The 14,182-nt window shown below is 48.2% G+C and overlaps 1 protein-coding gene across 1 annotated transcript; it reads right to left on the bottom strand.

Moving 5' to 3' along the window:
• Positions 1-10,630: 10,630 nt before the first annotated feature.
• LOC147662814 (uncharacterized) lies at positions 10,631-11,870 on the bottom strand (the record flags this gene model as incomplete). Its single annotated transcript, XM_086950894.1, has 1 exon — positions 10,631-11,870. A coding segment is annotated over exon 1 (1,240 nt), but the record flags the coding sequence as incomplete, so codon positions are not given.
• Between the last annotated feature and the right edge of the window lie 2,312 nt (positions 11,871-14,182).

Raw genomic sequence — 14,182 nt, 5'->3', positions numbered from 1 at the left:
CGAAAAACACAAAATTTTACAAAAAAAAAAAATCGAAAAACACAGAAAAATCAGCACAATCCCAATTCATCTATGGCCTCCATGATGTTTAAATTCAAGACAACCCACAGAAATACTAGGCCCATGCAAGACTCACTACCCCTGGCATAAATAAAGGTTGAAAAGTAGGGAAAATGGTTGGAGGCCTAACAACAAAGCCTGCATTCAAAATGGCCACTTGCCTGCCAGCACATGGCAAGTGCCTGTAGCTGCACTCAAAATGGCCACCAGCCACATGGCATGTCCCTCCCCATGAACACCCCCAAAAATCGAAAAACACTGCAAAATCAGCACAATCCCATTCCATCCATGATGTTTAAATTCAAGACAGCCCACAGAAAGACTAGGCCCCATGCACCACTCACTACCCCTGGTCAAGGCCCCAACAACAGGTCAAAAATCGAAAAACACAAAATTTTACAAAAAAAAAAAATTGAAAAACACAGAAAAATCAGCACAATCCCAATTCATCTATGGCCTCCATGATGTTTAAATTCAAGACAACCCACAGAAATACTAGGCCCATGCAAGACTCACTACCCCTGGCATAAATAAAGGTTGAAAAGTAGGGAAAATGGTTGGAGGCCTAACAACAAAGCCTGCATTCAAAATGGCCACTTGCCTGCCAGCACATGGCAAGTGCCTGTAGCTGCACTCAAAATGGCCACCAGCCACATGGCATGTCCCTCCCCATGAACACCCCCAAAAATCGAAAAACACTGCAAAATCAGCACAATCCCATTCCATCCATGATGTTTAAATTCAAGACAGCCCACAGAAAGACTAGGCCCCATGCACCACTCACTACCCCTGGTCAAGGCCCCAACAACAGGTCAAAAATCGAAAAACACAAAATTTTACAAAAAAAAAAAATTGAAAAACACAGAAAAATCAGCACAATCCCAATTCATCTATGGCCTCCATGATGTTTAAATTCAAGACAACCCACAGAAATACTAGGCCCATGCAAGACTCACTACCCCTGGCATAAATAAAGGTTGAAAAGTAGGGAAAATGGTTGGAGGCCTAACAACAAAGCCTGCATTCAAAATGGCCACTTGCCTGCCAGCACATGGCAAGTGCCTGTAGCTGCACTCAAAATGGCCACCAGCCACATGGCATGTCCCTCCCCATGAACACCCCCAAAAATCGAAAAACACTGCAAAATCAGCACAATCCCATTCCATCCATGATGTTTAAATTCAAGACAGCCCACAGAAAGACTAGGCCCCATGCACCACTCACTACCCCTGGTCAAGGCCCCAACAACAGGTCAAAAATCGAAAAACACAAAATTTTACAAAAAAAAAAAATCGAAAAACACAGAAAAATCAGCACAATCCCAATTCATCTATGGCCTCCATGATGTTTAAATTCAAGACAACCCACAGAAATACTAGGCCCATGCAAGACTCACTACCCCTGGCATAAATAAAGGTTGAAAAGTAGGGAAAATGGTTGGAGGCCTAACAACAAAGCCTGCATTCAAAATGGCCACTTGCCTGCCAGCACATGGCAAGTGCCTGTAGCTGCACTCAAAATGGCCACCAGCCACATGGCATGTCCCTCCCCATGAACACCCCCAAAAATCGAAAAACACTGCAAAATCAGCACAATCCCATTCCATCCATGATGTTTAAATTCAAGACAGCCCACAGAAAGACTAGGCCCCATGCACCACTCACTACCCCTGGTCAAGGCCCCAACAACAGGTCAAAAATCGAAAAACACAAAATTTTACAAAAAAAAAAAATCGAAAAACACAGAAAAATCAGCACAATCCCAATTCATCTATGGCCTCCATGATGTTTAAATTCAAGACAACCCACAGAAATACTAGGCCCATGCAAGACTCACTACCCCTGGCATAAATAAAGGTTGAAAAGTAGGGAAAATGGTTGGAGGCCTAACAACAAAGCCTGCATTCAAAATGGCCACTTGCCTGCCAGCACATGGCAAGTGCCTGTAGCTGCACTCAAAATGGCCACCAGCCACATGGCATGTCCCTCCCCATGAACACCCCCAAAAATCGAAAAACACTGCAAAATCAGCACAATCCCATTCCATCCATGATGTTTAAATTCAAGACAGCCCACAGAAAGACTAGGCCCCATGCACCACTCACTACCCCTGGTCAAGGCCCCAACAACAGGTCAAAAATCGAAAAACACAAAATTTTACAAAAAAAAAAAATTGAAAAACACAGAAAAATCAGCACAATCCCAATTCATCTATGGCCTCCATGATGTTTAAATTCAAGACAACCCACAGAAATACTAGGCCCATGCAAGACTCACTACCCCTGGCATAAATAAAGGTTGAAAAGTAGGGAAAATGGTTGGAGGCCTAACAACAAAGCCTGCATTCAAAATGGCCACTTGCCTGCCAGCACATGGCAAGTGCCTGTAGCTGCACTCAAAATGGCCACCAGCCACATGGCATGTCCCTCCCCATGAACACCCCCAAAAATCGAAAAACACTGCAAAATCAGCACAATCCCATTCCATCCATGATGTTTAAATTCAAGACAGCCCACAGAAAGACTAGGCCCCATGCACCACTCACTACCCCTGGTCAAGGCCCCAACAACAGGTCAAAAATCGAAAAACACAAAATTTTACAAAAAAAAAAAATTGAAAAACACAGAAAAATCAGCACAATCCCAATTCATCTATGGCCTCCATGATGTTTAAATTCAAGACAACCCACAGAAATACTAGGCCCATGCAAGACTCACTACCCCTGGCATAAATAAAGGTTGAAAAGTAGGGAAAATGGTTGGAGGCCTAACAACAAAGCCTGCATTCAAAATGGCCACTTGCCTGCCAGCACATGGCAAGTGCCTGTAGCTGCACTCAAAATGGCCACCAGCCACATGGCATGTCCCTCCCCATGAACACCCCCAAAAATCGAAAAACACTGCAAAATCAGCACAATCCCATTCCATCCATGATGTTTAAATTCAAGACAGCCCACAGAAAGACTAGGCCCCATGCACCACTCACTACCCCTGGTCAAGGCCCCAACAACAGGTCAAAAATCGAAAAACACAAAATTTTACAAAAAAAAAAAATCGAAAAACACAGAAAAATCAGCACAATCCCAATTCATCTATGGCCTCCATGATGTTTAAATTCAAGACAACCCACAGAAATACTAGGCCCATGCAAGACTCACTACCCCTGGCATAAATAAAGGTTGAAAAGTAGGGAAAATGGTTGGAGGCCTAACAACAAAGCCTGCATTCAAAATGGCCACTTGCCTGCCAGCACATGGCAAGTGCCTGTAGCTGCACTCAAAATGGCCACCAGCCACATGGCATGTCCCTCCCCATGAACACCCCCAAAAATCGAAAAACACTGCAAAATCAGCACAATCCCATTCCATCCATGATGTTTAAATTCAAGACAGCCCACAGAAAGACTAGGCCCCATGCACCACTCACTACCCCTGGTCAAGGCCCCAACAACAGGTCAAAAATCGAAAAACACAAAATTTTACAAAAAAAAAAAATCGAAAAACACAGAAAAATCAGCACAATCCCAATTCATCTATGGCCTCCATGATGTTTAAATTCAAGACAACCCACAGAAAGAATCAGTCCACCCACCACTGAGTACCCCTGGGAAAAGGCCCCAAAACAGCCCAAAAATCGAAAATCCCAAAATTTTAGTTGCAGCAACTGTAATGCCCCAAACAAACTTACTTGTAAAATTTCTAATCCAACAGTGATCCAAAGAAAGTCAAAAAGGCCTCAAATCCAAAGATCCAGCAGCATCCACAAAAGGTAATCCTTCCAGGTCCACATCCGAATGAAAAGTGACCAGGAGATGGACAAAGCACTGGGAGGAGCCTGCTGAACAGGAACAGGAAGTTGAAGACTATGGGGCACTTCCTTCCTCCCACCCCCCTGCCCCCCTCCCCAAAATGGACTCCTCGCTAAAAAAGTGCAGGCAAATGTCAAACTAAGGAGTTATTCACATAAAAATCATCATTTCTAGAAGGTTTATGCTGCTTGCTGGTGGATTTCTTGTGCAGAATTGCAAATTTATATTTTCGCGCGCCGCATCTCAAATCTCGCAATTTGCGAAGTACCGCGAGACGTGATCTCGCCGTACTCGCGTTGACAAACTCTCGCTGGCAAGCCGCGATGACGTAATCGCGCTCGCCAATTCCCGCGGGATCACACAGCAAGATCCAAAATGGCGCAGCACTCGCAAACTATCGAAAAAAACAACTCGGCAAACGATGATAAACGCCGCGCGCCGCAAAAATTGTATCACCAACGCCGCGCGCCGCCAAAAAAATCCGCTGCGTGCGAATTTGCGGATTTTGCGGGAAATCCGCAAATCTCGCGGATTGCGGATTTCCCGAAAATCCGCAAAATCCGCGAGCGGAACGGATTTTCCGCCCACGCTTACCCAGGACAGCAGAGCTGCTGTAGAGCTATAGAACCAGGTCAGAAGAGCTGCTTTAGAGCCATAGAACCAGGTCAGCAGAGCTGGTGTAAAGGCAGAGAAACCAGGCCAGCAGAGCTGCTTTAGAGCCAGAGAATTAGATCAGTAGAGCCATTTAGAGCCAGAGAACCAGTCAGTAGAGCTGCTCTAGAGCCTAAGAAGCAGGTCAGCAGAGCTGCTCTAGAACCAGAGAACCATATCAACAAAGCTGCTCTAGAGTCAGAGACCCAGGTCAGCAGTGCTGCTCTAGAGGCCGAGAACCAGGTTAGCAGAGCTGCTGTAGAGCCAGAGAAACCAGGTCAGCAGAGCTGCTTTAGAAGGAGAGAACCAGGTCAGGGACCTGCTTTAGAGCCAGAGAACCAGGTCAGCAGAGCTCTTTAGAGGGAGAGAACCATGTCAGCAGAGCTACTTTAGAGCCAGAGAACCATGTCAGCAGAACTGCTTTGGAGCCATTGAACTGGGTCAGCAGAGCTTCTTTAGCAGAGCTTCTTTAAAGCCAGAGAACTAGGTCAGCAGAGCTGCCCTAGAGCCTAAGAACCAGGTCAGCAGAGCTGCTCTAGTGCCAGAGAACCAGGTCAGCAGAGCTGCTGTAGAGCCAGAGAAACTAGGTCAGTAGTGCTGCTTTAGAGCGAGCAAACCTGGTCAGCAGAGCTGCTTTAGAGGGAGAGAACCAGGTCAGCAAAGCTTCTTTAGATTCAAGGGACCAGGTCAGCAGAGCTGCTCTAGAGTCAGAGAACCACGTCGGCAGAACTGCTTTAGAGCCATAGAACCGGGTCAGCAGAGCTGCTTTAGAGACAGAGAACCAGGTCAGCAGAGCTGTTGTAGAGCCAGAGAACCAGGTCAGCAGAGCTGCTTTAGAACCAGAGAACCAGGTCAGCAGAGCTGCTCCACAGCCTAAGAACTAGGTTAGAAGAGCTGCCCTAGAGCCAGAGAACCAGGTCAGCAGAGCTGCTGTAGAGCCAGAGAAACCATGTCAGCAGAGCTGCTTTAGAGCCAGAGAATCAGGTCAGCAGAGCTGCTCTAGAGCCAGAGAACCAAGTCAGCAGAGCTGCTTTTGTTGTAAATGAATCTTGCACCCTAGTATAAATTTCCCGATTCATGCCCTTATATAGGTATACTTTATCATTTCCTTATATAGGCATAGAAATCATTACCATAATTGGCCTAAACCATACAGCCCAAATACGGCATGGATACGAGCACTCAGAGAGAGCCTTCCGTTTAGTCAATTTTTACGGTTACAAAGGAACTGTTCGACTAGGACAGCTTTTGAAAAACATTCTGAAGACCGCAGCAGGCAACTCGTGGCACGTAAATACCCTCCTCAACTTGTCAAGAGGTCTATGAAAAGGGCTAAGAATAACAACCGAGAAGCACTTCTGGAACCCAGACCTCCCAAACCGGATCTAGAACGTCTCACCTTTGTTCATACCTTTGGGAGTCTTTCTAATGGCATCCAGAAGGCGGTCAAAAAGCACTGGCCTATCTTGAACTCTGGGCGTCTTACCCTTCCACGCCCACTTGTCTCATTCAAAAGGGGTCCAAACTTGAGGGACAGATTGGTTCATACAAGGCCACGTGAGGAGATGCCCAGAGCAGTGGGCACTTTGTGGAATCTTCCCCCAGTTCAGGGGCATCATCCCTGTGGGAATTGTCAGGTCTGTCCACAAACTAAAAAATCACTGGAAGTAGATATAGGTACCAACAGACCGTGGAAGCAAGTTAAGTTCACCAACTGCAACAGCGACCACGTGATCTATCTCATCACCTGCCCTTGCGATTATAGATACGTGGGCATGACAACTAGGAAGATCCGCACACGGATATCAGAGCATAAGAGCACGATCCGTTGTGCCAGACAAGCCACCAAGCTAACTGCCCACTTCCTGGAAGCTAAACACCAAGCCACAGAATTTCTTTGGACTGTCCTAGAACAGCCGTTCATTCCAGCACATACCACAGATGTGGCCAATTATCTGCTAAAAAAAGAACAGAGATGGGTCCTGAAATTGAAGACACATAAAGAGGGACTTAACGATGACATCCCGTGGTCCTCTCTGTGATCTGTTGCATTCTCAGGTCGCTTATGCCCATATTAGTATGAATAGGCTACAGGAATACCATTAGTGAGACATGTCACCCTATCACTATTGAGCCTTGATGAGATAGGCATTTTGTTCAGTCTCTAGAGGTTTATGGCATAGTGTGCTATGATACCATCAGCGCCTAAAGTTTAATCTCATTTGCCTTTGTTTTACTGCAGCCCGCTTATTCTTTGTTATTTTACCTTCATTGCAAATGAATAACATTAGTCTTTCGTGTGCATGTTCAGCACGCGCTTATTCCTTGTCCTTTAACAGTTTGTTTGTTTACCCCTCTTTGTTATCCCCGTTTCCGTGGTGACAGTATGCAGGTCCGTTACGAGCGCCTTACATGTTTCCTGACAGGCGCGAGCGCCTTACATGTTTCCTGATAGGCGCGTGACCCACGTGACGGGCCGAGCTGTTATCCAATTGAAATACGCGAGAGAGACGCGAGGCTCACGCGTTACATCTCCGCGCACCCAACAGCTGTGCGATGACGAGTGAGAGCTCCCTTCGTCGTCCTTGTTTACAAAGCTTAATCGGCAACGCATATGCCGTATGACGCCGCTCCAACGCTGTTAGTCATTCGCCAGTGCGCTACCCCACGTGACCTTTCTCTCAATGAAAAATTGTCTAGCAGACGCGACAAAGAATTTTCAATTCTATTAAGGACACGGAGGCGAGGATTATGCTTCTCTTCACTTTACTGACATAAACAGCAGCCAATAAAAACTTTAAACTGGCATGACCCCGGAAGGACAACCCCCTCCAACAGTATGCACCAATCACTATCAAGTCCACTGTATAACTGTCCATGTTTATCAATACGACCTCCTCTTTCTTTGCGACACATCATCAGTCCAACAAGACCGGAGGCCAACGTGGCAACCATCGCATCCATCGTCGAGGAAGGCACCTCCTGCACCACGTCACAGATTTCCAGAGCATAGACTGTTCACCTCATGTCTGCTTGTGCTGATCTCCTGAAACAAGAACATAAGTCGTAATGGCCATTCCCAAACTTGGAAATACAACAAGCCAATAACAATCATTCGGGTGGGTACAAGAATTCATCAACCATACAACATTGCATGAAATACAATCCTGCAATCCTGGGATAATCCTCGCCTCCGTGTCCTTAATAGAATTGAAAATTCTTTGTCGCGTCTGCTAGACAATTTTTCATTCTATGTCAGTCCACGGAGGCTCAGATTATGCTAGTTTAAAGTTTATCCACCACCACCGAGGCCACATCCACAATAGGCTTATGATAAAACACTTTAAAGGTGGAATCAGAAGACCAATCTGCCGCAGTCATGATATCTTGAAGCCGAGAGCCGGCACCAAAGGATTTTGAGGCCATAGCCCCTCTCACAGAATGAGCCCCAAATTTAGAGGTATCGATACCCGCCAGGCCCAACAACCAGGTAACCCACCTGGCCAGAGTTGCACTGGTGACTGGGCGGAAAGGTTTCTGTAATGAAATCAACAGTTGACCAAAACCAGTTCTAAATTCCCTAGTACAATCCTCATATACCTTCAAACATTTGACCACACATAATTTACTGTGATGAGGAAATGCAGGATATGCAATACATTTTGTATGCGTTTTTGTACGCCTAGAGATCGTAAAAGAAACTCCCGTGGGAGTGAATACTCTACCTGATAAATCCAAGGCCCGAATATCCGACACTCGCCTGCATGAGACCAGGCAGAGGAGAAGTGTAAGTTTAGCTGAGATCTGTTTGCGAGACAGACCCTCATTAGCCGGCCAGGCCGTCAAAAAACGTAGGACCACTGACACGTCCCAGAGTTCAGTATACCTGGGTTGAGGGGGCTTCACTAAGCGGACTCCCCTGACCACTCTGCACACCAAAGGGTGTTCCCCAACGGGCTTACCGTCAACATGCGGGTGCCCCGCGGAGATCGCCGATCGGAAGTTATTCACTGTTCGATAAGCCAGACCAGACCGCGCCAGTTCCGATAAGAAATTCGCTATGACAGTAATATCGGATCCCATCGGATCCCCCTGCCGTTCGTTACACCAACCAACCCAACGTCTCCAAGCTGACTCATATCGCTTGTGGGTGGAAGGTGCCCATGCCTGAGATAGGAAAAAGAGAGTGTCCTCTGAAACTCCCGGCATTTGCCAACGTCGCCGGAAAGTCTCCACGCCATGAAGGACAACTGATTCTGAAGGACCAGCGGGTGGGGAAGACCCACCGGGTCCGTGAGAAGATCCGGGAACGTCGAAATTTGCACTGGCGCTGCACAGGTGAGACTCATTGCCACCGGGAACCACGCTTGTGCTTTCCAGCACGGTGAGACCAAGACCAATTCCGCTTTCTGCCTCCGAACCTGAGCCAGAACTCTCGGGATCATGATAAAAGGAGGAAACGCATACAGAATGCCCGTCGTCCACGATTGAAGGAAGGCGTCCGAGCTGATCGCCAAGGGATCCGGGCGCCAGCTGTAAAACTGGGGAAGTTGCCTGTTGAGCCGAGAGGCAAAAAGGTCTACCACACACGGACCCCATTTGTGGTTCAATGCCCCGAAGATTCGAGGGTGCAGTCTCCAATCGCTCGCATCTCTCAAGTATCGAGAGTTCCAATCCGCCGTCACGTTGGCAGACCCCGGAATATATTCCGCCGTCACCGAAATTTGATGGGCCAGGCAATAGTGCCAGAAATCCTTCGCTATCTCCGCTAGGAGGCGAGACCTGGTCCCTCCCAGGCGATTTATGTATCGCACCGCGGACACATTGTCCATGCGTAGGAGAATGCAGCATGACACTTTCTGAGGGGACAGGGTGCGAATCGCAAAGGAACCCGCCAGAAGTTCCAGGCAATTGATGTGGAGACTCAGCTCGTCGCTGGACCATCGACCCCCCGTCTCCACCGAGCCGCAACGGGCTCCCCAGCCCCAGCGGCTGGCATCCGACTCTATCACCACCTCCGGGGTGGCCGCGAAAATGGCTCTGCCATTCCACGCATCCATATGCTCTAACCACCAGTTCATCTCCGTACGAGCCTCTGGCGAAAGGGAAACGTGTTGAGCGTAAGTCAGACCTTTGCGCAAGTGCAATGCCTTCAAACGCTGCAAGGCCCTGTAATGTAAAGGGCCCGGAAATATCGCCTGGATAGATGACGCTAGAAGTCCGACCAGACGCGCCAAAATCCTCAAGGAGATTGTCGGAGAGGCAAGCGCTCTCCTCAACTCCTTCCTGATAGCCACTCTCTTCTTGAGGGGCAAGAGTAGTTGAGCTTTCACAGAGTCGACCTGGAAACCCAGGAATTCCATCACCTGAGAAGGTTGCAAGATGGACTTCTGTAAATTCAGAAGGAAACCCAAATCCTGAAGAAGTTGAATCGTCCAGGACAGATGGAGTGATACCATCTCCGGCGACCGACCCAAAATCAGTATGTCGTCGAGGTAAATGATGAGGCGAACGCCCCGTTCCCTCAAGTTCTGTACCACGGGTCTCATCAACTTGGTGAAACACCATGGGGCGGACGACAGCCCAAAGGGCATGGCCGAAAACTCGAACCACTGGTCGCGCCACTGAAACTGTAGAAAACGCCGGTGAGGGGGGTAAATGGACACCGCCAGGTAGGCGTCTTTTAAGTCCAGGCGTACCATCCAATCTTGCTCTAGGAGGATGTCGCGTAGCAGGTGTATACCTTCCATTTTGAAGTGTCGATACACCACCCAGCCGTTGAATTCCCTGAGGTTCAACACTAGCCGATACCCCTGGTCCTTTTTGGGGACCACGAAGACAGTGCTCACGAAGCCCAGGTCGTGTGGAACGGCTTCCACAATCGCGCCCTTCTGGAGTAAGGAGCATATCTCTGCGTCGATGAAACTCTGCTCTGTCTGGGAAAAATGCAGGGCATTCGGTCTCCGCCGTTGGCTCGGGGAGGCATAGAACTCTATGTGAAATCCCTGTACTGTCTGCAACACCCAAGGGTCGCTCGTGAGCGTGCGCCACCTGTGGAGAAAAAGAGACAGTCTGCCTCCCACCATATGCTCTGACGGACACAAAAGTCGTACCTGAGTAGGAGTTGTCTCCAGAACCATTCTGCTGGCCACGATAGGATCCTCTCTGTCCTTTGCCCCTGCCTCCTCTATCGCGGGAGGGGTAGAAGTTGGAGCGTCTGTTGCATCTGCCTCTCTGATCTGCTCCACGTGAGGTCTGTGCATAACCTCGGCCGGACCCTCGACCTCGTGGGCGTCCGGCCCTATCAAAAACACCAGTGTGGAAAACCTTCTTGATATTTGATTGCGCCCGGTCCAGCGCGGAGAAGGTGGCAACGTACTTGCCCATTTCTCTAACAAATTTGTCTCCAAAAAGCATACCATTGGCGAGGGAACCAGGTTCGGTAGGGGCCATTTCCGCCAGCTGGGAGTCTATTCTCATAAGAAAGGAGCGTCTCCGCTCCGTAGACAGGGCCACATTTGCGTTCCCTAAAAAGCACATGGCACGTTGTGCCCATTCAAGGATCTCTGACACATCCAGTGGCACCTTCCTATCCTTTGCCTTGACAGCTGCGTCCAGAATCTTTGTGAGGGGTCCAGCTACGTCCAACATTTTGTCCTGACACCCTCGCCAGGCCCTATCTAATCCCTTTTTCGGATCTTTCGCAAACTTTCTCATAAAGGCCGCCATTGTGGGGTCCAAGTCCGGCGTATCTGCCACCTTCCCTGTCAAGGATGGCCTGGGACATTCAGATCTGAGCGTGGCCCTGACACTATTGTCGAAACCCTGTCGCAGGTTATTACCCACATAATGCGCCACTTCCGGGCACGGCACCCATTCCGTGGACCTAGGGTGTACAATGTTGTTTGGATCAAACAGAAGATTCTTCGGCGCCTGACTATCATCAGCCTTATAGGCGGTGTGTTTCACCTTCTTCGATCTCTTCCTGGACATCACTGAGTCGACCTCAGAATCAGAAGTGACAGGTGGGGACGGGGACGAATCCCCAGACGTATCCATAACCATTGAGCCATGATCCTTCATCACATTCCTGGCCATCTGTGCTAACACCTGGGCCGAGGCTTGAGGAGAGGTATCACTCTGCCGGGCTGACTTAAACTTCCTCTTGCCATATTTCTGAAGGGTGTGAGTAAAAGGCTTGAGAGCCTTGATCAATGCCTTATTCACCGACCCTTGGACATGGGTATCCAGAGCCTCAACCAAATTTTCCTCCAATTGCTCTTCCTGTGGCTCATACTCATCGTATTCATTATATTCTGCCCATTGGGTATCCTCCTCAGCGTAGTACGCCATAGCGCTAAAGCAGGGAGGTGTGGAGGAACTTCAACAGGGGGGAGCAGCCCAGGGGTGCCTCAAATACACACACACACACTGTAGTCCGAAAGAATCACCACTCTGTGAGGCTAAGATCGAGGTGGAAGGAGACCCCTTTGTGCACACCAAGCTCCCCTAGAGCAGAGCTCTAATACGGATACGCTCTGTTTAGCGTTCTGATGAGGCCAGGACTTATGCAGTCTACAAACGCGCGCTGCGTGAGGAGCCGGTAATGCGAGGAAAACGAAAGCCGGCTCTTCGCGCATGCGCGTTGCGTGTGGGGGCCGGGCTCGACTGCCTCCTGAGCGCGAGCGTCTCGCGTCTGCCTCCTCCTGCTCCACCGCCCCCTACCGAGCGCACAACATGCCGCGGTTCGCGTGCGGAAGACCGAGAACACCCGCACGGGCACAAACAATGCAACGGGTCAAGACCTGTAAAATAAGGCACAATTACAAAATTCACCAACAAACAAATCACGAGCGAGGGCCCGCTCCGTATCAACAAATCACAGGCGCGCGCGCGCGCGTGCCGTCAACAATCACCGCCCCGACACACATTACCCCCAAGAAAAGAAGTAATATAGAAGGGCACTTAACTCGCTGCTGCAGCAGCAAAGAAAGAGGAGGTCGTATTGATAAACATGGACAGTTATACAGTGGACTTGATAGTGATTGGTGCATACTGTTGGAGGGGGTTGTCCTTCCGGGGTCATGCCAGTTTAAAGTTTTTATTGGCTGCTGTTTATGTCAGTAAAGTGAAGAGAAGCATAATCTGAGCCTCCGTGGACTGACATAGAATCACGGTCGAGTATAATAACATCTCCTCGCCAATGGTCGGTACCTCCCCAGATGGCCAGGACGCCGGCCAGGAGTACCGACGGTTAGGTAAGGAGGATTCTCGCGTGTTTGCTAGTGGGTGAATAACAGTGCCCTGCAGTGCTCTTTTACCATCTAATCACTGTAACTGGTCTAGTTGACCGTGTTCTGTTTTGCTTATTTAAAGCATAGGGGCGACTTTGTCTATGTTTATATTTCGTGCAAGTGATGTATTAATGTGTGTTCCACATGTTTCCTAGAGCGGTGCTTCATTCTTCCCCTGAGCCACAGCCAGGTGGGGTGAGGCCATCTTACCTTACATGTCTAGGTAAGAGTTTATCAACCTTTGGCATTTAAAACTTTTTTCCAAATGTTTTTGTACTAAGTTTGCGCTAAGGTAGTGCTTTTTAACAACATATTGTTATGTTTCAGTCTAAAGCATATATTTATGTTAAGACTATGTGGCCCTCTACTACTTGTAAACCTTTTCTCTCATCCACTTCCTATAGTGTGTACAGACTGTAAGGACACCCAGAACATCCAGGTGACTGTCTGCACTTGCTGTGTGTTCTTCAGGGTGTTACTTTCTTTTACTTACTTACTTTCTTTCACATGGTGTAGTAGCTTTTATTGATATTTTCGGTCCTGAAGAAAGCAATTGACAAAATAAGTCGCCAAATTGCTGAAACTAGTCGACCACACTGCCCTGAGGCTGTCCACATTATTGGTCAGTGAGCAGGCGTATTGCTTTTAACATTGGTACGGTAAGCACAATTGGAATAAAATCATTGTTGGGTGCTTAGCCCTAACCAATTTTAAATTCACTCCCTTTGGTTTTTTTGTTCCTTCACATCTTCTTTTGCACTACACACCCCAGTCCCATCTTGTTTACCACTTACTTACATCAAGTGGTACACCACACTGTCGTCCCCATTTTTAGTGAGGCTACCCCCTACCACCGGGTTGACCTCCTAAGAGAGTACCGATAAATCTCTGACGGGTGGTACGGATAAAATTCCCAAATGATGAAGGGCGGATCCGAATGGTGACTGATGGGTACTTGTCCTCATCCACGGAGAGCTCTCTGTGTCACTACTTGGTTGTAAGGGTGAGTCCTGGTTTGGTTTCTTGTATGTGGGCATACTTACCTTAGACCCTCTGGTACCTTTGGTATATATTGGTTCTGTTGGGGATAGTACCCAGAGCTAGGTCTTTAAATCTCCCCTAGGTCCTCCTCTACCGTTTTGTGTTTGTACTTCCACTAAGCTCCAAGAATTAACAATGTTTTCTTGGAAAAACCCGCCTTCAGCAGCTCGGGACTTCCCCCTGCTTGAATATTAAGCTCTCCTAGAACTCCCGGCGTTTTCCAAGAAATGAGCCTTTGAGTGACGTTATTAAGTCCAAACATGCGTCAAACTCGGCACCATCAAAGTATAAATATGCCTTGATTTGCCAAAACAAACACACAATACTTTG

This window comes from Lissotriton vulgaris, unplaced genomic scaffold, assembly GCF_964263255.1.
Source record: "Lissotriton vulgaris unplaced genomic scaffold, aLisVul1.2 SCAFFOLD_7537, whole genome shotgun sequence".
NCBI lineage: Eukaryota > Metazoa > Chordata > Amphibia > Caudata > Salamandridae > Lissotriton > Lissotriton vulgaris.
The sequence above is the reverse complement of the archived record's forward strand: the minus strand, read 5'-3'. Positions and strand labels throughout refer to the sequence as shown.